Below are 24,925 nucleotides of genomic sequence, written 5' to 3'. Positions count from 1 at the left end.
TGGCTATAAGTACACTAGTAAGTGTACACAAAACTAAATAAAGTATATAGTTAAGGGATTAATATTGTCTCAAATGTTTTCTTGCAGAGTCCTGCACTGAAGGAGAAGGGGATTCAGAAGAATGTACTCCAGGTAAGGTTAACATCACAGCAAATGCAAATCTGAGTCTAGGTTTATCATTACACTAGTATTTAAAACAAATCAGAAATGTTGCACGGAATTAAGAAAAATAAAAGGTATCGACTGTCAATTTTAAGATGATTAAAAAAGTCTGGCAATAAAAGTACTTTTAGATACATTTTTTTATTTGTGTTTTTATTAGTATCATAAAAAAGTAAATCTGCAATCTTAAAGTTTCAGTACATTTCAAAATACTTAGCCTGGGCCATGATGTTCTCAGATGGGTTTATTGACGAATCATGAGGATTTATCAGTTTGGGCCCATGGAGTTTCAAACTGGAAATGTTGGTGCTGTCATAATCATAACATAATCATATGTGCCAGAGCAGAGTATTAAGAGTAGTGTCTTTAAACTTGAGGAGAATCCCTCTATGCCAGTTGTAAGACCCTTGCTTCACTGAACTGTATAGCTTGGTCTCCCAATCCAGTGCTAGAATTGGGGAATTAATCAAGCCATCCAAGGAAAAAAAAATAACTTCATAATAAATCCCACTTGTCTCTAATGTACAGGCCTGGATTTCTGGGAAGGTCACAGAGGCCATGGCCTAGGGCGATAAAAATGAGCAGGACGCAGGACTTGGAGAGATAAGAGGTCACATGTCAAAGAAAATCACCTCTCCTGCTTTGCTCTGGTCTGCCTGAATTTCAGAGATCCCTGCATCTCTCTTACTTGTGCAAAGTGTTTGTTATGGCAGTCAGCATTTGCTGTCACCTGTATGATGAGAAGGGACAAACAATCTGCTGTGAGAAGAAAAATATATGGGCTCAAGTAGCAGAACTATCTATGTTTATCTCATACAGCACGCATTCACGGGCAGGAATTAGCAGCTCTCCCCCTCCCTGACTGATGTTAGTTTATTATTAGTAGGTCAGTGCTTTTAAAGACCTCAGATCTGTTAAATTTATGGCTTTTCTTTTTCCTCCTAGAGAAGGACAACAACATTCTTTGTGCTACAGTTTAACTCTTTCCTGGCTTTTTTTTTTGCCAGCAAAGTACTGTGTTGACCATCAGTGAAAGCAGGATGTTTTGAAACAGAATGACAACTGTGTTACATTTATTTATATTTACAAAACAATCAATGCATCTCCTGCTGACTGTATATATAGCTGTGTGCCTAACATCTTGTATACAGTAACAAAGTCTGAAGACGGCTCATTAACCAAAGGCTCACTGTATTTCTTTTGGTTAGCCAATAAAAAGTGTTATTCTGTTACAAAACTTCCTGCTAACTGATTTTAAGATCTGTCTTAAGTGCTAAATTGTCACTGTGTAAAGTACACCTGAGCTTATGCTGGGTACACACGATGCAATTTTCTGACAGCTTTACTGTCAGATCGACTATTTCCAACATGTCTGATCTGCTTTCCAATCAATTTTCTGAATGATTTTTCATAGAAGTGAACAGCAAATTGATCGAAAAATTGAAATTAGATCAGACATGATGGAAATAATCGACCTGACAGTAAATCTGTCAGAAAATTGCATCATGTGTACCTAGCACATCCTAGGTACAGGTAGCGGATCCTACTTACCTGTTCTCTGGTTTGGATGGGCTTCTCTCCATTGTGCTGCACTGTCCCCTATTTGTGGCTCTGACGGCACCAAGTCACACAGAGGACAAAGAAGCAGCGCTGTCCACTGGGGCTCCTTGTGATTTTGCACTCCTGTATGCAGGTACACAGGAGCCAAGGGAGTGTTATGGATATGTGTACTTGACAAGTGCTGCTGAGTGCTCATACATGAGCATCATTTCTGAAGTATGCAAGCCCAGAACACTATCGCCTGCTGTGCATGCAGACAGGAGCGCAAAATTACAAGGCGTGGACAGAGCATGCACTGCTTCTTTGTTGAATGGGGCAAAGCAGCAAAACAGAGGGAGGCCCGTTCAAACTAGTCAGAGTTGGACAGAATGGGGGGGGCGGTTGGTGACAGCCGGCCTAGGGCGCTGGAAAGTACAAATCCGGCCCTGCTAATGTAAGTACAGAAATCTCCTTTTTTTGTGTGAAGTGTTCTTCAAAATCTGTCTTTTAAATATATTTGGAATATAAATCTCAACATTTTTTACAGAGTCCTGCAATGAAGGAGAAGGTGATTCAGAAGAATGTAATAATGCAGGTAATATTACAGTCACAGCAAATACAAATCTGAGTCTCGGTCTACCGTTACAAAGGTGTAACAAACAAAGAAATATAATAGGGACTGAAGTTATCTACTTGTTTCAGACAGCCAGTTTTAAGTTAATAAAAAAATACAGCTATACTTTGCACTCTTAAGTGTACACAAAACTAAATAAAGTGCTTAGTTAAATGTACTGAGGCGGTGCGGGGGGGGGGGGGGCTGATGGGACACAGAGGCATGTTCCCTGGTCCATGGCATGCCTCTGTGTCCCCTATGCACTGCTCTCTGCCTCCCTCTATGCTGCTTTCACCCCTCCCGTATGTAGCTTGTCGGCAATCAAGAGGGGAAAGGGAGTCCCATACAGGAGAAGCATTTTTGCAAAACACCCACTAGTGACATTCCTAATGCCCCTTTCCCAGCTCTATAATAATAATCTGAACATTTGTATAGTGCTTTTCTCCTGTCGGACTCAAAGCTCTCAAGAGCTGAAGCCACTGGGACGTGCTCAAGAGGCCACCCTGCAGTGTTAGGGAGTCTTGCCTTGGACTCCTTCCTGAGTAGATACTGACCCTAGCCAGGATTTGAACCCTGGTCTCCCATGTCAAAGGTGGTGCCCTTAATTAGTACACTATACAGCCATAGGGCAGCTCTGCCTCACCCCCACCTCTCCTATGTCACTCTCCTGCCTCCCTGCACTCTGCTCTGCGATGAAGCACAAAGAGCAGAGCTTGCAGTGTTATGACCCCAGGGGTTACTGAAAGTGGCTCATGTCTGGCCAGAGGATTACCAAAAAACCATGGTTAGCCCCTGGATCAGGGAGTGTGTGTGTTTTGCCTCGAATTCTAATTCAATTAATTGAATACTATTTTCTCCAAGTATGCTATGTGGCTTTATTGTACTAAGGTTCCACTTTAGTCAACGATATTCTGTATCTATGCATGCACTGCGGGTACCTAGAAGATATTTTTTTCTTGTCACAGAAATATGGGGAATCTAAATGTAAAAGTCCCCATATTTACATATTGACTTTGTCTTATTTTGCCCGTTTCAACAAACATAGCCTAGATCATGAGTTTTTCAGGACACTTCATTAATCAGTCATAAGAAATTAGCAGTTTGGGTGCCTGAAGAATAGAGATGGCTTGAGCCTCCGATTTTCAATTCGCCAACCTCAAACTTTCGCAAAAGTTCACGAACCTGCGAACTTTCACAAACCGCAATAGACTTCAATGGGGATGCGAACTTTAAAAATTACAAACATTTATGCTGGCCACAAAAGTGATGGAAAAGAAGTTTCAAGGGGTCTAAAACCTGGAGAGGGGGCATGGCGGAGTTGGATAGATGCTAAAAGTCCCGGGGAAAAATCTGGATGTGACGCAAAACAGTGTTTTAAGGGCAGTAATCACATTGCAATGCTAAATTGCAGGACTAAAGTGCTTTAAAACATCTTGCATGTGTATACATCAATCAGGGAGTGTAATTAAGACGGCCGTGCTGGATTGGTGTGCACCATGGCGAGAGTGCAGGTTATGGCGGTTTTCAAGCCCATATGGTCGCCAGGCTGTGGTAGCTCATTGATAGAACAACAGTGACTGTCCAGCTGATCGAATTTGATCTGTCCACAATGAAGCAATGACCTTATTATCTTGGGTGTGCCCCCCACCCCCTCCCCCCGAGACACTCATATAGCCAGTGGTCATTGCTTCATTGTGATACGCAAGCCTCTTCACCGCGGCAAGGTAACGATCAGGAAGGGGAATTGACACATGTTCATGCCTTTTGTTTTGTTGTTGCAGCTGAAGGCCAGCCAGAAAAATTAGGCAGGCATGTACACGCACCAGAAAAATTATTATAGCGGCCGCCTGGAGTCCTGGACCCTGTTGGTGGTGGAGGAGAAGGCAGTTAAGCGGCCTGCAGGCAGAGAGGCTGTGTGGGGAGCGACTTAGTCTTGGGGCAGGCAGTCACACAGCGTACAGGCAGAGATGCTGTGTGTGGGGACTGACTTAGTCTTCGGGCGGGCAGTAGCCCTTTCAGGATCCATGCCTCATTAATTTTGATAAAGGTGAGGTACTGAACACTTTTTTGACCTAGGCGACTTCTTTTCTCAGTGACAATGCCTCCAGCTGCGCTGAAGGTCCTTTCTGACAGGATCCTTGAGGCAGGGCAAGTCAGAAGTTGGATGGCAAATTGGGACAGCTCTGGCCACAGGTCAAGCCTGCGCACCCAGTACCAGTAGTCCAGGGGTTCATCACTGCTCACAGTGTCTACATCCACACTTAAGGCCAGGTAGTCAGCTACCTGCTGGTCCAGGCATTGGTGGAGGGTGGATCAGGAAGGGCTAAGGTGAGGCATTGGACTAAAGAATGTCTGCATGTCCGACATCACAATGAGATCGCTAGAGCATCCTGTCCTTGCCTGCATGGACATGGGAGAAGGATTACTTATTCCGTTGTGCTGTGACATCACCCTTAAACGCACTTTAAAGCATAGTTGCCAGCATGTTCTGCAAGTGCTGCATCCTCTCTGCCTTATGGGGATTTGGAAACATCTCCACCACGTTGTGCTTATACCGAGGGGTCTAGTAGCGTGGCCACCCAGTACAGCTCATTCCCTTGAGTTTTTTTTATACGGGGGTCCCTCAACAGGCTGGACAGCATGAAAGACGCCATCTGCACAAATTTGGATGCAGACGTACTATCCATCTCCTCTTGCTCTTCCTCAGTGATGTCAGGTAAGTTATCCTCCTCCCCCCAGCCATGAACAATACCACGGGAAAGTTGAGCAGCACAAGCCCCCTGCAATGCCTGCTGCGGTTGTTCATCCTGTCACACACAGGTACCGTGAACAGGTGCAGTGACTGGTGGTATATAACACTGAAAGCGCTCACGTAGGTAGGTGCATTGAATAAGTAGGTATGCAGTGATTCGTAATACTAATGTGCGGCTGTCACACACACAGGCACCGTGAACAGGTGCAGTGACTGGTGGTATATAACACTGCATGCGTTCACGTAGGTAGGTGCACTGAACAAGTAGGAATGCAGTGATTGGAATTACAGATGTGCAGTTGTCACACACACAGGTACTGTGAACAACAGGTACAGTGACTGACTGGTGGTATATAACACTGCATGTGCTCATGTAGGTAAGTGCACTGAACAGGTAGATATGCAGTGACTGGTATCAATACAATGTGCCGCTGTCACACACACAGGTACCGTGAACAGGTGCAGTGACTGGTGGTGTATAACACTGCATGCACTCACGTAGGCAGGTGCACTGGACAGGTAGGTATACAGTGATTGGTATTACAAATGTGCATCTGTCACACACACAGGTACCGGGAACCACAGGTGCAGTTACTGGTGGTATATAATACTGCGTTTGCTCACGTAAGTAGGTGCACTGAACAGGTAGGTATTCAGTAATTGGTATTACAAATGTGCAGCGGTCACACACACAGGTAGTCACTGAATGCGCTAGGCCTGGCAGTGGCACAGTAGGAATTAACAAGGGGCCAAGGGCCAGCTGCAACTGACTGACAGGGCTGTATAGGCAACAAGTTTCTGTGGGACACACAAAAAAAAATACATCACAAGAACAACATTAGCTCTCAAAAGAGCTGTTGAGCAGTGCTTTTAGCAATAAGTATCAGCAAGGAGCAAGCTAACAAGCCTAACAAGAGCCTAACTAAGATTTCCCTATGTCTACAGCACGTTCCTTTTCCTTCTCTAATTACTGCAGCCACACGAGTGAGTGAAGAGGCTGACTCTGCCTGCCTTTATTAAGGAGGGGGGGTGTGAGATGCAGGAGGGAGTGTAGCCTGATTGGCTACCCTGTGTCTGCTGACTGTGATGTAGAGGGTCAAAATTGACCCTAATGATGTAGTATAGAGAGCGGGTCAAACTCGCATATAGTTTGCGGTTCACCGCGAACGCGAACCACCGAAGTTTGCGCAAATAAGTTTGCGGTCAAACCGCTTGGACCATCTCTACTGAAGAAGTAAAACTGGAAAAGCTGGTGCAGTCAAAATGATGTGGCTATTGTCAGTTTTTGGTATATGTACTAGAGTGGAATATTTTAGATAAGTAAGGTTAGCATTAAAGGTAGTGTTTTTCAAATGTAGAGATCTAGTTAATAATCCACATAGACTAGTTGTAAGACCCTTGTTACACTAAAGTGTGGAGTGTCATCTTTCAATCCAGTGCTAGAATTTGGAGATTGATCAGGCCATCTCAGAAAAAAGTAACTTTATGATTAATAGTAAATAAGATGGCGCTTTACACTGTCGCCACGGCCACAGAACTCCAGGCTTTTTTCTATTTTTCTTTGTAATCTGCCTTCTTAACTCACCTCCGAACCCCTCTACCTCCAGGGCAAGTTGTGGAGGTCACAGGCATGCCGGTCTTGTGCGATACCAGCCATCGGACTGCGGTCCGCCGGCTGATCAAAAGCTCAGGTCATCAGCTGTTCTGGCCCACGTGCTCAGACCAGGAAACACTGCCGCTACCAGGATGTTCTCTGAGCTCCCGATCCACCGTTGCTGTTTGGGGCCAGACCACCACTCACTCCCACTGCTGTTAAGTGTACCGCTCTCCTCCACTGTTGCTAATCCATCGCATAGGAAGCTCATCGCCGCTGCACACAGACGAGTCCTCCACCACTCGTCACACAGCCCCGGCATCACAGACAGGCCTTTGCAGTGCTGCGAGTCACACCACCCGACACTAGTCGCCAGCAACCCATCACTGCCAGTCATTACCTCCAGGCCGGACCCTCAACCCACTTCCTGCCACTTCCTGGTAGGCCACCCACGTGGAAAAGACCCCCAAGAGACCCTCAAGCTGAGCTCTTCAGATTGTATATAAATGTAAGCAGACTGCAGAGTGGCGCAGCAGAAGTGTGCTGGGCCCATAACCCAGAGGTTGATGGATCAAAACTATCCTCTGCTAGGCATGATTTCATTTTAGCACCTCGCTTTATCGCATGGGCAAAACGGTTTCCATAGCCCTGTAACAGAAAGTGTAATAAGGGCCCTGCCGTAACATAGATATTATGGTAGTTAAGACTACTCCTGGGCCCTTCTTGTAGTTGAGAGAGATGAGTGAACTGTGACACCACACTTCAAAAAAAACCAAAACAAAAAAACAGCAAACAGAGACGCTTCCCCATATTGGAGCATTGGATTTGGTAAAGTCTTAAGCCAATGTGTTGTAAGACACAAGTAATCTTCAGGTTAGCAGGAATGGTTGCATGACCACCTAGCTTTTCATCCTTCCCAGGCCAGCTAGGCAGGCTTCAGCCTGTAGTGTTGGTGGTGTAGTGGTGAGCATAGCTGCCCTCCAAGCAGTTGATCTGGGTTCGATTCCTGGCTAATGTATGTGAGTGTGCTTTTGACATCCTACACATCCCTGGAAGACAAGATCCTCCTCCGGAGGAGGAGGAGGAGAGGAGATTACACTTCCTGATTGATGTATACACATGTAAGATGTTGTAAAGCAGTTTAGGCCTGCAATTCAACATTCGATGTGATTTCTGACCTTAAAAAAGTGGTTTGCGTCAAATTTAGGTTTTTTACAGAGACTTTTGACGTGTATCCACTCAACCATGTCTCCGTCCAGGTATTAGATCCCTTGAAACATCTTTTCCATCATTTTTCTGGCCAGCATTATAATATTTTCTTAATTTACAAGTTCGCCTCTCCATTGAAGACTATTGTGGTTCGCGAACGTTTGCGCGAACCAAACTTTTGCGGTAGGTTTGCGAACCGAAAATCGGAGGTTCGGCCCATCTCTACTCTCCATAAGGGCAGCTGAAAATAGCACTAAAGGGGCTGCAAATCTTAAATTCAAATCTTGAATTCAAATTTTAACATTTTCTCACAGAATCTTGCACTGAAGGAGAAGGTGATTCAGAAGAATGTGATAATACAGGTAAGATTGAAGTCACAGCAAATACAAAATTGGGTCTGGGTCTATCGTTACACAGGTATTTAAAAAAAAATAATAAGAAATGTAATGGGAACTACCGTAAATAATTAAACTTTTTCCACTTTTTGAGGACAGCCAGTTACAAGTTAATCACAATAACCTGGCTATAAATACATTCTTAAGTGTACACACAACTAAAATAAGCATACATTAAGTGATTAATATCCTCATTGATGTTTTCTTGCAGAGTCCTGCACTGAAGGAGAAGGGGGTTCAGAAGAATGTAAGCAAGGTAAGGTTAAAGTCACAGAAAACACAAATCTGAGTCTAGCTTTATCATTACACAAGTATTTAAAATAAATCAGACATATTGTCGGGAATTCAGAAAAAAAAGGTATTGACTGTTTGTGGACTGCCAATTTTCACATTGGGACTGCCAATGCTTTCACAGGCGCACGTTAGAGCAGCCTGTAACGCAGCCCAACTCCCAGTAATGAAAAATCAATAAGCTGTTCACAGTGCCCACGTTGCGTTACAGTGTAACGCTGGACATTACTTGAAAGTGCAGCATGCTGTGCGTTCTACGTGGCTTTAGCCGTGTTAGACTGTTTGCACATGCTCAGTATTGTGTACTTTGTTTTGTTTTTATTTTGAGCAGGAGAGGAGGAGGGGAGAGTCCGCTATTGTTAGCCACATGGCTAATTAATATTCACTGCACTGCAGTGTAGTGATGGGAAGTTCGGCTCAATTCATTGAATCGATTCATTGAAAAGAGATGGACTTCCTATCGCTACTGTACAAAATCAATTCATTGAAAAGAGCCGGACTTCCCATTACTAGGTTCAGTCCTGCTGCTCTGCCTCTGAATCGATTCTGAACAGTAGAGATAGGAAGTCCGGCTCTTTTCAATGAATTGATTCATTGAAAAGAGCCGGACTTCCCATCACTACTGCAGTGTTTACTTCCTGGAGCGACCACTGATTGGCTGGTGGGACCACGTGATGCGGAGTGTTCCGATGACGTGGTCCCCGCAGAGTATCAGCCAAAAAAGGTGCACCAGCAGCCGCACAACGCAGCTCACTCTGGCGTCCACCTCCAACCAGGGCCGGATTTGTACCTTTTACCGCCCAAGGCCCACTGTCACCAGCCGCCCCCTCGCCCACACACACACACACACACACACACACACACACACACACACAAACACAACATCTCAGCAGCCCCAAACTTAACCTTTCCGCCAAGGAAAAAGTCTTAACATGAACCTGACACAAAATACAAAAAATATTTACCTTAATAGATCCTTTCGGTGCCCACTGTTCCTGCCCTGAGATCCTCTGAACATATTCCGACCCCTCACTGCTGCCTGGGACCCTCATCTACCCTGTGGCTGCAACACTCCCATCTGTGTGCAACCATACTGGATCTGCACAAGCATGGTCCACACATGCCCAGTAGCTCAAAGACTTTTGTGCATGTCTGTTTCCTCTTTGCTCAAGTGACTTTGTGCTAATAGGAAAGTGAGGACCATACTCATGCGTGCCCAGTGCAGTTGCACTTGCAGCCATGAAAAAAATAGGGTCCTGACTCCTGGGCAGCAATGAGGGGGCTGAATATGTTCATGAACCCCAGTATAGGTAGCCAGATTCTGTCCACCCCCTTAGTATAGGTAAACAGGTGTGTGTCCCCTTTTTTAGTATAGGTAGCCAGATGCTTCCCCCTCCCCCCCCCCCACAGAATAGGTAGCCAAATGCCATGCTCCCACCCCCTTTTAGTATAGGTAGTCAGATTCTACCCCCCCCAGTATAGGTACCCTCCAGTATAGGTAGCCAGTAGCCACATCCCCCTTTAGTATAGGTAGTCAGATTCTGTCACCAGTTGCCCCCCCCCCCAGTATAGGTAGCCAGCCATGTCCCCCCTAGTCAGAGTCAAATTATGTCACCCCCTTACCCAAGCATAGCTAGCCAGCAGGCATGTCCCCCCCCCCCCCCTTAGCATAGGTAGTCAGATTCCCCCCCCCCCCCCCAGTATAGGTAGCCAGCCATGTCCCCCCTTTAGTATAGGTAGTCAGATTATGTCATCTCCCCTTACCCAAGTACAGCTAGCCAGCAGGCATGTCCCCCCTTAGTATAGGTAGTCAGATTCTCTCCCCCCCCCCCAGTATATATAGCCAGCAGGCATGTCCTTCCCTTAGAATAGGTAGTCAGATTCTCCCCCCCCCCAGTATAGCTAGCCAGCAGGCATGTCCCCCCTTAGTATAGGTAGTCAGATTCTCTCCCCCCCCCCTCAGTATAGGTAGCCAGTAGCCACATCCCCCTTTAGTATAGGTAGTCAGATTCTGTCACCAGTTCCCCCCCTCCAGTATAGGTAGCCAGCCATGTCCCCCCTTTAGCATAGGTAGTCAGATTATGTCACCCCCCTTACCCAAGTACAGCTAGCCAGCAGGCATGTCCCCCCCTTGGTATTGGTAGTCAGATTCTCTCCCCCTCCCCCCAGTATAGGTAGCCAGCAGGCATGTCCCCCCCCTTAGTATAGGTAGTCAGATTCTCTCCCCTCCCCCCAGTATAGGTAGCCAGCAGGCATGCCCCCCTTAGTATAGGTAGTCAGATTCTCTCCCCCTCCCCCAGTATAGGTAGCCAGCAGGCATGTCCCCTCCCCCCCCCCTCCTTAGTATAGGTAGTCAGATTTTCTCCCCCCCCAGTATAGCTAGCCAGTAGGCATGTCCCCCTCCCCCCCTTATTATAGGTAGTCAGATTCTGTAACCCCCCCCCCTTTTTCCCTGGAAAGCGGCTGTCCGATGTTGTCCCCTGTCAACTGCCACTCCCCCCCCCCAGAAACCAGTGTGGATGATCACCCCTTCCTCCCCCCAAACCCCTAGAGAGAACGGGAGCAGAGTACCTCTCCAGCCTCCAGACTTCTAGCGCAGCCGCCGAAGTTTCCGCCGTCAGCCACCGTGCATCTCTCCCTCTCCTGCTGGCGACTCCTGTCAAGTGACTCACCGGTAACTTGCCCGAGAGTCACAACATGTGAGAGATGCCAGCAGGAGAGGGAGAGATGCACAGCATGCGGCTGACAGAGGAAACTTCGGCGGCAGCGCTGGAAGTCTGGAGAGGTACGTTACTCTGCTGCTCCCGCTCTCTCTAGGGGTTTGGGGGGAGAGAAGACATCCGCACAGGCTCCTGCTGGGGGCGGGGGGATTGTCGACAGGGGATAGCATCTGGCGGCGGCCGATCTCCCGGTGGATGGGGGACTCCCATGCTGCCTGGAAGAGAGGCTTACTCCAAGCCATTGTAAAGGGGCCGGCGGAGGAGGCTGCTGATTTGCGGAGAGGTTCTTCTTACCGCGCTAGTGACAGCACTTGTCATCAGCCTGTCACCACCTGCCACCCTTTAGATTCTCGTAGATTCTGGTGCCCTAGGAACAGGCCTTGGGGGCCTTTCCCCAAATCCGGACCTGCCTTCAACACCACCAGGTGTTGCATTAGGGGTACGTTATGCGACTTTAACATTTCCGAAAACGCAACGTCTTTGTGTGAAAGAGGCCTAAAAAAGCCTGGCAATAAAATAAATTTTAGATAAAAGTCTTTTTACCTGTGTTTTTATTAGTGTCATTAAAAAATAGGAAATATTAAATCTTAATGTTTCAGTACGTTTCAACACACTTAGCCTAGGCCATGATATGCTCAGGTGGTTTCATTGATGAGTCATGAGTATTTATCTGTTTGAGCGCAGGTAGTTTAAAACTGGAAATGTTGGTGCTGTCATAATTATATGTGCCAGAGCGGAGTATTAAGAGTAGTGTCTTTTAAGTTAAGAGAACAACTTAAGGTGAATCCATCTATGCCAGTTGTAAGACTTTTGTTCCACTGTACTGTGAGGCTTGGTCTCCCAAGCCAATGGTAGAGTTTGGAGATTGATCAGGCCATCGGAGAAAAAAATAATAATAACTTCATGATTAATCCCACTTGTCTCTATTGTGAGTAGAGACATCTCTTTTTGTTTGTTTTTTTGCAAAGTTTTCTTCAAATTCTGTCTTTCAAATCTTGAATATAACTCTCAACAAAAAGATATGTAATGGGGACTAAATAATTAAAAGTTATCTATTTGTTTTAGACAGCCAGTTGTAAGTTAATTAAAAAATGGCTATACTTGCACTCTTAAGTGTACACAAAACTAAATATAGTAATTAGTTAAAGTGTACCTGAGGTGGCTCAGGGGGACTTATAGGAAACAGAGGCATGTTCCATGGTCCATGACATGCCTCTTTGTCATCTATGCACTGCTTTCTGCCTCCCCTGCACCCCCCAAAAAATTGTTGACATGTAGTTTGTCAGCAATCTCAGAGGGAAGGGGTGTCCTGCAAAATGCCCACTAGGGGCATCCCGTATGCCCCTTCCCCAGCTCTAATAGGGCAGCTCTGCCTTACCCCTGCCTCACCCACATCGCTCCCCCACCTCCCTGCACTCTGCTCTTGTGATGAAGTACACAGAGCAGAGCTTTCAGCGTCGTGTCCCCAGGGGTCACTGAAAGTGGCTCATATCTTGCCAGTGGAGTGACGGAGAGCAGCGGGATTGAGGCTAACTGAACCAGCTAGCCCCCCGGATCAGGAAGTGTGTTTTTTTTAAATAAAATGTTTCTGCCTTGGATTATCTAAAAATTAAGTGATTATTTTTTCTTCAAGTATACTTTGTGGCTTTATTGTACTTAATTTAAGTTAATAAAAAATGCGGCTATACTTTGCACTCTTAAGTGTACACAAAACTAAATATTGTACTTAGTGAAATGTACTGAGGCGGTGTGGGGGCGGGGTCTAATGGGACATAGAGGCATGTTCCCTGGTCCATGAAATGCCTCTGTGTCCCCTATGCACTGCTCTCTGCCTCCCTCTCTGCCCTCATTGCATGCAGCTTGTCGGCAATCTCGATGGGAAGGGAAGTCCCTTACAGGAGAGGCATTCTTGAAAAACACCCATTAGTGACTCTATAATAATAATAATAATAATCTGTACATTTGTATAGTGCTTTTCTCCTGTCTGACTCAAAGCTCTCAAGAGCTGAAGCCACTGGGGCGTGCTCAAGAGGCCACCCTGCAGTGTTAGGGAGTCTTGCCTTGGACTCCTTACTGAGTAGATACTGACCCTAACCAGGATTTGAACCCTCGTCTCCCATGTCAAAGGCGGTGCCCTTAATTAGTACACTATACAGCCATAGGGCAGCTCTGACTCACCCCCACCTCTCCTATGCCACTCCCCTGCCTCCCTGCACTCTGCTCTGCGATGAAGCACAAAGAGCAGAGCTTGCAGTGTTATGACCCCAGGGGTTACTGAAAGTGGCTCATGTCTGGCCAGAGGATTACCAAAAAACCATGGTTAGCCCCCTGGATCAGGAAGTGTGTATCTTGCCTCAGATTCTTATTAAATTAACTAAATACTATTTTCTCCAAGTATGCTATGTGGCTTTATTGTACTAAGGTTCCACTTTAGTCAAAGATATTCTGTATCTATGCATGCACTGCGGGTACCTAGAAGATATTTTTTTCTTGTCACAGAAATATGGGGAATCTAAATTGTAAAAGTCCCCATATTTACATATTGACTTTGTCTTATTTTGCCCATTTCAACAAACATAGCCTCGATCATGAGTTTTTCAGGACACTTCATTAATCAGTCATAAGAAATTAGCAGTTTGGGTGCCTGAAGTAGTAAAACTGGAAAAGCTGGTGCAGTCAAAATGATGTGGTTATTGTCAGTTTTTGGTGCATGTGCTAGAGTAGAATATTTTAGATAGGTTAGACCAGCATTAAAAGTAGTGTCTTTCAAATGTAGAGATCTAGTTAAGAATCCACATAGACTAGTTGTAAGACCCTTGTTACACTAAAGTGTGGAGCGTCATCTTTCAATCCAGTGCTAGAATTTGGAGATTGATCAGGCCATCTCGGAAAAAAGTAACTTTATGATTAATAGTAAAGAAATCTCTTATGTGTTACATGTTCTTTCAAATCTTAAATACAAATTTTTACATTTTCTTAGAGCCCTGCACTGAAGGAGAAGGTGATTCAGAAGAATGTAATAATACAGGTAAGATAAAGGTCACAGCAAATGCAAATCTGAGTCTCGGTCTACCGTTACAAAGGTATTTTTAAAAAAATTAAAAAAAAAGAAATGTAATAAATAATTAAAAGTTATCTACTTGTTTTAGACAGCCAGTTTTAAGTTAATAAAAAAATGGCTATACTTGCACCCTTAAGTGTACACAAAACTAAATATAGTAATACGTTAAAGTGTACCTGAGGTGGCTCAGGGGGACCTATAGGATGCATGGTCCATGACATGCCTCTTTGTCGTCTATGCACTGCTTTCTGCCTCCCCTGCACCCCCCTGCCACCCTCCCAAAATTGTTGACATGTAGTTTGTCAGCAATCTCAGGAGGAAGGGGTGTCCTGCAAATTGCCCACTAGGGGCATTCCTTATGCCCCTTCTCCAGCTCTAATAGGGCAGCTCTGCCTTACACCTGCCTCTCCCATATTGCTCCCCCACCTCCCTGCACTCTGCTCTTGTGATGAAGCACACAGAGCAGAGCTTTCAGCGTCGTGTCCCCAGGGGTCACTGAAAGTGTCTCATATCTTGCCAGTCGAGTGACGGAGAGCAGTGGGATTGAGGCTACCTGAACCAGCTAGCCCCCCGGATCAGGAAGTGTGTTTTTGTTTTTTATAAATTATTTCTGCCTTGGATTCTCTAAAATTAAGTTATTAATATTTTCTTCAAATATACTTTGTGGCTTTACTGTACTTAAAGGAATACTATCGAAATACATACTTTTGAGGCAACATTAGTAATGGATTTAACAGAAATATAAATAAAGGACTCTGTATATATTGTTGCTGTGTAGTGTTTTTTTCCCCCTAGGAAACTGTTTTAACAGCTGCCCATAGACAACAGTGGACAGAGGAATTGTCCACTTTTGTAAGTGACCTCGCTGAGTAGTGAAGCCTCCCCTCCCCACGACCTGTAACTCACTCGTGCCGCCTGTCAGTAGATAAGAGGAGCCGAGAGCTTCTCTCCCTCCTGCCCTGTATTTCTGCTAGTATGCCCATCTATAGGATATAACAGGAGCCCAGAGCTTCTCCCCCCTTCTCTCACTCCTCTCATGAATTTCTCTGAACACACTTTGGCTGTGTCCACAGCATCACTGGAGGTTTGTCGTTGCTATACAACGGCAAACAACCAGGCAAAGGAGAGCTGAAACATACCATTCTGCAGAGCACTTTGAATGTGATTTAGTATAGACAGTGCAGAGCATAACAAGACCCTTCTGTTCTCCTTTGCTTAGTTGTTTGTGCATAGCAAGGAAAAACCTCCAATGAGGTGGCGGACACAGCGTGTGCAAAGAAGCACAGTGACAGAAGTACAGGACCAGAGTGAGAGAAGGGAGAGACCCTGACGGGCATCACAGAAATTACTGTTAAAACTCACGTTGGGGAGGGGAGTGGGCGGCATAATAGCAGCGAGAGAAGTTCTCACGTATTTCAAACATCTCTGTGTGTTCTGATGGAGGAGGAGAGGAGGGGTACGGGAGCCAGGAGCATGATGACGTCCTGTTTTTATATCAAAGGCCTCCCCGCAAAGGTGGACTATTCCTCTGTCCCGACGCCGTCAGTGTTCTCAGGGGACACTGACTTAAATGTACCTAGGATATAAAATGCACTACAGAGCGAAAATATGTGCAGAGTCCTTTATTTATATTGATTTTACATCAGTTGCTAATGTTGTCACAAAAATACTTTCTTCGATAGAATTTCTTTAAAGGAATACTATCAATACCCAAGTGTTCTAAAATGACAATGTACAAATAATGTCTAAGTAACTGTGTAAACATTTTCCTACTTTTCATGTTAAATATCAGAGGCAAAAGCTGTAATTTATTGAGGGTAGGATTTAGCTATATTGGGACAAATCAATTGCAGAAGGGGTGTCTGCTTCAATGCACAGCCAGAGTTGCATATCAGACTACAGAAAGCAAATATCAAACCTATCAAACTCTGAAAGCAAAAACAGTATGAAAAAGCTGTGACAATTAGCTACATTTCCTCTGCTCTCTTCAGACACGTCAGTCAGAAACACAGGACACAGAAGCTGCAGCTCTTTTCTCTGTCACACACAGAGTTACACATAGAGTTAACTGATCAAGGGCTTGATTCACAAAAGAGTGCTAACTGTTAGCATGGCCGTTTTCACGCGAATTTTCGCATTGCGCGCGAACGTTAATTTTCGCACAAAATGATAACGTTTTTGCGCGCAAACGCAAATTTTTATGTGAAAACGATATCAATTTTGTGTGAAAATTTGCGTCTGCGCGCAAAAACATTATCAAAAATTCGTGATCGCGCGCAATGCGAACATTTGCACGAAAACGGCCGTGCTAACAGTTAGCACTCTTTTGTGAATCAAGCCCCAAGTGTGAGGGGGATTTCCCCTCTCCTCATGGCTCAGTCTGCCGTCAGTTTTGGCGTCAGTAAAGTTTGAAAGTATTTTGATAACAGTAAACAAAGAGGTTGCTACTAAAATGTATACACCAGTACTTAGCAGCACTTCCCAAACAATTCCTGTGTCAATTGAAAAAAATATGTGAATCGATAGTATTCCTTTAAGTTCCCCTTTAGTCAAAGATATTGTCTGTGTCTATGCATGCAATGCGGGTGCCTAAAAGTCTTTGTAAATGTTTTTTCTTGTCACCGAAATATGGGAGATTTGAAATTTTAAAGTCCCTGTATTTACAAACTGGCTTTGTCTTATTGCCCACATTTTAACAAACATAGCCTGGATCATGAGTTTTTTGAGGAGGCTTCATTGATCAGTCATGAGAAATTAGCAGTTTGGATACCTGGAGTAATGAAACCGGTTTTGGTGCATGTGCTAGAGTGGAGTATTTTAGATAGGTTAGGTCAGCATTAAAAGTAGTGTCTTTCAAATGTAGATATCTAATTAAGAAGAACCCACCTAGGCTAGTTGTAAGACCCTTCTTACACTAAACAGTGGAACATCATCTCCCAATCCAGGTCTCCTGAATTTGGAGATTGATCAGGCCATCTTAAAAAAAAATTACTTTATGATAAATACCCCCTTACTCAATAGTAAGTAGAAAAGTCTCTTATATGTGAAGTTTTCTTTCAAAACTTTAATACAAATCTTAACATTTTCTGACAGCGTCTTGCACAGAAGGAGAAGGTGATTCAGAAGAATGTAATAATACAGGTAAAAATTCACCGCAAGTACAAAACTGAGTCTAGGTCTACCATAACATAGGTATTTAAAAAAAAACAAGACAGTTGGTGGGGACTAAATAATTAATTAAGTAATTATTAAATTTCCCATGTTTTGAGAATAGCCAGTTTCAAGTTCATTACAATAACCTGGTATTGGTAGTGTACAATCTTAAAGGGAACCTTACCTGAGAGGGATATGGATGTTTCCTTTTAGGGCTCATTTCCACTATCGCGAATTTGCATGCGTTTTTCGCATGCAAATTCACATAGCAATACAAGTGAATGGGACTGTTTCCACTTTGCGTTTTTCTGTGCAGAAAAAATTCGCATGGCAGAGCCATCAGAATTTGCATACCGCATACCTCTATGCGAAACGCGTAAAATGTATTTAATAGGAAATTCGCATGAGGTTTGGGTATGTGAATTTTTATGCGAATTCGCATAGAAACAATGGAAAAGCACACCAGCACTGCCATGGTTAAATTCGCATACATCGTCATCCATGCGAATTAACATGGAAATTTGCATGAAAATTCGCATAGACCCGCATGCAAATATTTACCGCGGCGATTCGCACCGCACAAGTGGAAATGCAGCCTCAAACAATATAGTTGCTTGGCAGTACTGCTGATTTCTTTGGCTCTAGTAGTGGCTGAATCACACACCTTAAACAAGCATGCAGCTAACCCAGTCTGACTTCAGTCAGAGCACCTGATATGCATGCTTGCTGAGGGGCTGTTGCTAAAAACATTTGAGACACAGGATCCGCAGGAGAGTGAGGCAACTGGTATTATTTTAAAAGGAAAAATCTATAGCCTTCTCAGTTTAGGTTCCCTTTAAGTGTACACTAAACTAAATATAGTATGTAGTTAAGTGATTGCTATTCTCTCAAATTTTTACTTGCAGAGTCCTGCACAGAAGGAGAAGGTGATTCAGAAGAATGTAAGCAAGGTAAGATTAAAGTCACAGCAAATGCAATTCTGAGTATAGGTTTATCATTGCATAGGTATTTAGAATAAAAGCAGAAATGTTACAGGGAATAAAAAAAAAGGTATTGATTGTGGACTGTCAATTTTAAGATGATTCAAAAAACCTGACAATAAAATAACTTTTAGAGAAAAGTCTTTGTATTTGTGTTTCTGTAAGTGTCACAGAAAAATAGGAAATCTGAAATCTTAAAGTTCTAATATTGACATTTTGCCATTGCGCCCCACCCCCTTCCCTATTTCAACACAGTTAGCCTGGAACACAATGTTCTCAGGTGATTTCATTAACGAGTCATGAGTTGGCAGATCTTCTGGGGGGATGAGGTGCTTGACTTTTGCAATGTTCTTCAGGTGAAAATAGGATGATTTCACCACAGCAGAGATGTGAGTTCTGAAGTTTAATTGCCCATCAATTAGAACTCCTAGGTTACACACATGCTCAGTGCTGTGTAGATCTGTGCCTCCTATTCCCAGTGGTGAAGACTGCAAGTTAAGTTGTTTGTTTCCATGTGCTGCCCTCCGAACACAAGGACTTCAGTTTTATTGGCATTTAGTCTCAGCCACTTGCCAGTCATCCATTGCTGTAGTTGCCTAAGCAGGCGGTTATAGTTGGAGTCTGTTTGTCACACCAGGCTTGGAGAAAAGATAAAGTTGAGTGTCATAGCAGTGGTATGTTAGGCCATGTTTTTGGATTTGTTTTCCAAGTGCAAACATGTAAATTGTGCAAAAACCAGGGGAAAAGGATTGAACCCTGGGGCACCCCATACTTAAGTGGTACAGGGGTGGACAGGAAGGGCCCCATGGACACTTTTTGGATTCTGCCACTCAAGAAGCATTGGAACCACTGAAGAACTATACCATTAATGCTGCAGTATTCCTGTAGCCTCTTTATCAAGATGTCATTGTCAACTGTATCAAAGGCTGCAGAAAAGTCTAGCAGTATCAAGATGGAGCACTCTCCTCTGTCTCTTGCCATGAGCAGGCAGTTGCAGATTTGGATGAGGGCAGTTTCAGTGCTGTGATGTTTCCTGAAGCCAGACTGGAATGGGTCATAAATGTTGTTTTGTAAGATTTTGGCTTCTAGCTGGAGGTATATGGCTTTTTCAATGACCTTACCCAGAAAGGGAAGGTTAGAGACAAGTCTGTACCTGGTCATTGCATCTGGGTGCAGGGAAGGTTTTTGTAGGGGCACACTAATGGTACATACATGGTGCAATATTTTTACGGTTAGATAATTTTGTTTGTTGATTCCGTTAGATTGAATATAAAGATTTTTCCAACATGTCTGATCAGATTTTTATTGAAAAATCGGATAATCTTTCATTGTTCTTTATCGAATAAAAAGATTATTTTAAATGTTCATTTAATTTGATCAGTTTGGTCAAATAATTAGGAAAATCAAATGTTTTTATTGTACCGTGTATGGGCACCAATAGCCTGGGCCATAATTTTTACAGGTGGCTTCATTATGACAGTCATAAGAAATAAGCAGTTTGGATGCCTGGAGTTGTAAAACTGAAAAAGCTTGGGCAGTCAAAATGTTGTGGCTATTGACAGTTTTTGGTGCATGTGCTAGAGTGGAGTATTAAGAGAGGCTAGATTAATGTTACCATTTAAATGAGTGGCTTTTAAAGAGACTCTGAAGTATCATTTTTCCATGTTTTCTTAATGTAATCATGTTTAGCATTATGGCCTAAAGGGAATTGCCACAATCCCGATAAACAATTAGGGTTTATTCATAGAGAAAAAGCCCTGTAAAGCTCCCAGGCTCACATGGCTTTACTTCCTTGAAGAGGCAGAGTTTTGAGCTGTAGCTCTGCCTCTCCACAGTCAATCTCTGCTGATTGCCACCTCCTCCCGCCCCTCACAGTCTTCTTTCACTGAGAGGGGTGGGGAGGAGGCGGAGACCTGCAGAGATTGACTGCGGAGAGGCATAGCTACAGCTCAAAGCTCAGCCTCTCCAGGGCAGCACAATCTGTAGTGGAACTTTGCAGGTCATTTTCTCTATTAACAAACCCTTGTTTTTCTGTGGGATTGCGGCGATCCCCTTTAGGCTATAATGCTAAACTTCATTACATTAAACAAATTGAAGAAATGAGACTTCAGAGTCTCTTTAAGCGTAGAAATCAACTTGAGGAGAATTCACCTAAGCCAGTTGTAAGACCCTTGTTCCACTGAACTATAAAATTTGGTCTCCCAATCCAGTGCTAGAATTTGGAGATTGATCAGGCCATCTCAGAAAAAAAACAAAAAAACTTTTTGATGAATCCCCTTGTCATTGATGTAAGCAGAGAAGTCTCTTATGTGTGAAGTTTTCTTTCAAATCTTAAATACAAATCTCAACATTGTCTTACAGAACCTTGCACTGAAGGAGAAGGTGATTCAGAACAATGTAATAATACAGGTGAGATTAAAGTCACAACAAGTACAAAACTGAGTCTAGATCTATCATCACATAGCATTTAAAAAAATAAGAAATGTAATGGGGACTCAGTAATTAAATGTTTTCCCCTTTTTGGAAAGGAGACAGCCAGTTTCAAGTTAATTACAATAACCTGGCTATAAGTACACACTTAAGTGTACACTAAACGAAATAAAGTATGTAGTTAAGATATTACTTTTCTCACAAATGTTCTTGCAGAGTCCTGCACAGAAGGAGAAGGTGATTCAGAAGAATGTACTCCAGGTAAGATTAAAGTCACAGAAAATGTAAATCTGACTCTATGTTTATCATTACATAGGTATTTAAAATGCAGGTGCAGGTAGATGCAAATGGGTCACGGCGACTTGTTCCCTGGCCCATGACATGCCTCTGTGTCCCCTATACACTGCTCTCTGCCTCCCCTGTGCCCCGCTGTCACCCCACGGAATTGCAGACATGTAGATGTCAGCAATCCTCAAGGGGAAGGGGCATCCCTTAAAGTAGAGACACACCCACTAGGGGTGTTCCCCAGCTCTAAAATGGCAGCTCTGCCCCTCCCCTGCTTCTCCCATGTTGCTTCCCCACCTTCCTGCACTCTGTTCTGGGATGAGACACACACAGCAGAGCTTGCAGTGTTGTGACTCCAGGGGTCATTAAAAGTGAAAGTGGCTGATATCTGGCCACAGGAGTGGTGAAGAGTGGCGGGATTGAGGCTTTCTGATGCGCCTCAGATTCTCTTTGATGTAATGTGATGTAATTATTATCTTCTCCAAGTATACTACATGGCTTTATTGTACTGACATTTCCCCTTTAGTAAAAGATATTTTGTGTTTATATTGAGTCCCGTAACTTCAGCCAGTCAATGCAAGTGCATTGCGCTCCCTCTGTCTCTCTCTGACAGAGAATAGTACAGAGCAGGCACAGTAGCTCCCAGCTGCTGGAGAGAGATGTAGAGCATGCACTGCGCATGTTCAGACAGGCCGTGACTGCCTAAGTTACGGGACCCAATACCGAAGAGGGAGAAGGCTGAGGATGGCGCTGTGGGAGCGATCCATGCATGTGGGGCTGGAGGAAGCCCCAGGCATGTATAAAACATTTTTACTTTTAATCCTCTCTGGTTAACATTAAAGGGGTTCTGTGGGGGGTTGTGGAAGAGAAAAACGGACACTTACCTTGGGCTTCTATCAGCCCGGTGCAGCGGTAATGTCCCACGCCGTCCTCCTCCCATCTGCCGTTCTCCGCCGCCAGCCCCGGTCTAAGCGGCATGGGATCCAACTGCGGCTGCGCTAGAGTGGCCGTGCACCCGCTCGCTTCCGCCTGCGTCATCGGAAGCTTACTGCGCAAGCGCAGTACAAGGCTCCGTTGTACTGCGCCTGCGCAGTAAGCCTCAGATGACGCGAGCGGAGGCACGGCAACGCGCATTATTCGTCTGTATGTCAGACGAATAATAGCCCGGTGCCGGCTGCGGGGAACGGCGGATGGGAGCAGGACGTCGTGGGACATTACCGCTGCATGGGGCTCATAGAAGCCCAAGGTAAGTGGCAGTTTTTCTCTTTAGAAACCCCCACAGAACCCCTTTAAGTGTACACAAAACTAAATAGAGCATGTAGCTAAGTGATTAACATTCTCTCAAATGTTTTCTTACAGAGTCCTGCACAGAAAGAGAAGGGGATTCAGAAGAATGTACTCCAGGTAAGATTAAAGTCACAAATTTTGGTCTAGGTTTATAATTACATAGGTATTTAAAATAAATTAGAAATGTTACAGGGAATTGAGGAATTGAGGAAAACATATCTACTGTTTGCGAGTGACTGCCCTTTTTAAGATGATTAAAAAAGCCTGGCAATAAAATAATGCTTACATAAAAGGCTTTGTATTTGGGTTACATATTATTTCGGCGCCGCTCAGTTTGGCACGGTGAGAGACAAATAACATCTCTCTCTGCTGCCGCTAAATTCACAGGCGGCATTAAATACTATTCCCCCTCAGAGTTGTTGCAACTTGGAGGGAGATGTAATTCGGAGTCTGGCAGCTCCGGGGCTTTTCTGGAAACCATATATGGTGGTTGTGTCATATATATTGGGGAGTCAAATCCTCCCCGGTCCCCAATTTTCTATTTGGTTCTAATAGATTCGGAGCCCCGAATTACTGCTACACGGGGCGCACATCATAGCATTGTTGCTATGATGACGCCCAGCTTCAGCGCTCAGCTCTTAGAGCCGCGTGCTGAAATGAACTGATCCATTGTATTTGTGTTTTTATTAGTGTCATAGAAAAATAGGAAATCTAAAATCTTACATTTGGCGCTGGGCCTCTTGAGTGACACAGTCGTATCTTTGTATCTTAGTGTATCTCCAACACTGATTGCCTGATGAAGCGGGCTCTTGACCCGTGAAACGCGTTGCATGCCTGGAGAACTTATAATAAATTTTATTATTTATGTACAACCACTTATTGGCTGGTCATTATATTTCGGAGGGTGGTAACCACCAACCCCCCTCCTTTTAAACAGATTTTAAATTATTTTATTCTAAATTGGCGCCTCTGTTACTATCAGTTATCCTTTTAAAATCTTAAAGCTCTAATATTGACAGCCCCCCCCGTTTCAACACACTTAGTCAGGGCCATGATTTTCTCAGGTGATTTTGTTGATGAGTCATGAGGATTTATCAGTTTGGGCCGGTAATCCCAACCCAGGCCCGGGGGTGGAAATAACATGCTGCTATCGGTAATCTCGAGCCTGGGTCGTGCTAACTTACTTTGTGCTGGTGGAGTCTGCTCTGTCCACTCTGCAGCTGCTCTGTGTCTCCCAGAGTTCACAATTGCGGTGGGCGGTGAGCGGTGTGTCCCCTTGCTCTGCTCCATGTTCCCAACTTATATAGTTGCGGTGGGTGATCGGCGTGTCCTCTTGCTTTATTTTTTCTGCATTTGTGCCCCCTTGCTCTGCTCCATATTCCCCAGCATGCACAATTACAATGGGCGGCCGTGATAAATGAGAGGATTATTGTAGTAGTTACAGAGGCGCCAGCAGAATAAAAATTATTAGTCTATTAGAACCAAATAAAAAATTGGGTGCATCCATCTCCCCAATATATATGACAGAACCACCATATATGGTATCCAGAAAAATATATATATTTAATCAGTACTCCACATAAAATTATGCAACGTGTTTCACGGGTCCCAAGCCCACTTCCTCAGGCAAACACAAGAGCAGGCGTAACCCCGAGGTTGTGCAGATAGGTGCAGCGCCAAATAACAATGAATATGATGAGCATACCCACCCTGCCCCAAACTGAGAAAAATTTGTGATGTGTACCAATTGATCCAGAGGAGCTTAAGAGATAGCTACGTGCTCAAGAGAGATGTCAGCGTGGATGAAAGTCTGATGGCTTACAAAGGGAGGCTAAGCTGGATCCAGTGCATCGCTTCAAAAAGAGCACACTTTGGCCTAAAGAGCAGCTGTGCAAGTCATCTTCTGGGTACATATGCAATTCAGTGATGTACACAGGCAAGGAAACATGCTTCAGCGACACATACAGCCAGTATGGAATGGCATCATCCTCCGTTCTGACACTCACCAAGCCCTTGCTGAACCAAGGATACTGTGTAACAACAGACAATTTTTACACGTCGCCAGAATCGTATGAGGTTCTTGTGGAAAACAAGACAGATTGCTATGGGATTGTTAGGCCTAATTCCCGCAACATGCCATCATCTTTTGCCTCTGAGAAATTGAAACCAAGAGAAATTGTGGCCTGGAAAAAGGGCAAAATGATGGCCCTACGTTGGTGGGACAAAAAAGATATGTGCTTGCTGAGTACAGTTCATAACACCGCCACTACTATGGTACACATGAGTGGTGGCAAAAGATATCCTCAAGCCACAAGTCGTCATGGACTATAACCACACCATGGGAGGAGTTGACAAAGCCAACCAGGAGACAACTTTTTATTCTGCGATGAGGAAGCAACAAAAAAATACTGTAAGAAAATCTTCTGCCATATGCTTGAGCAGTGCCGTTGCAAC

At 44.3% G+C, this 24,925-nt stretch overlaps 1 protein-coding gene across 1 annotated transcript in view; it reads left to right on the top strand.

The window, feature by feature from the left end:
- The first annotated feature begins 2,257 nt into the window (after positions 1-2,257).
- The window catches only part of LOC137562094 (mucin-3A-like), a 173,652-nt gene continuing 150,984 nt past the window's right edge, over positions 2,258-24,925 (top strand). Inside the window, exons 1-8 of the mRNA XM_068273431.1 lie at positions 2,258-2,296; positions 8,184-8,231; positions 8,476-8,520; positions 14,256-14,303; positions 18,395-18,439; positions 20,831-20,878; positions 21,116-21,160; positions 22,544-22,588. Of these exons, the coding sequence (XP_068129532.1) occupies positions 2,258-2,296; positions 8,184-8,231; positions 8,476-8,520; positions 14,256-14,303; positions 18,395-18,439; positions 20,831-20,878; positions 21,116-21,160; positions 22,544-22,588 (363 nt within the window). The remainder of the gene's footprint in view (positions 2,297-8,183; positions 8,232-8,475; positions 8,521-14,255; positions 14,304-18,394; positions 18,440-20,830; positions 20,879-21,115; positions 21,161-22,543; positions 22,589-24,925) is intronic.

Source organism: Hyperolius riggenbachi, chromosome 3 (genome assembly GCF_040937935.1).
Source record: "Hyperolius riggenbachi isolate aHypRig1 chromosome 3, aHypRig1.pri, whole genome shotgun sequence".
Classification (NCBI taxonomy): Eukaryota; Metazoa; Chordata; class Amphibia; order Anura; family Hyperoliidae; genus Hyperolius; species Hyperolius riggenbachi.
This window is presented reverse-complemented; position numbering and strand designations above follow the sequence as displayed.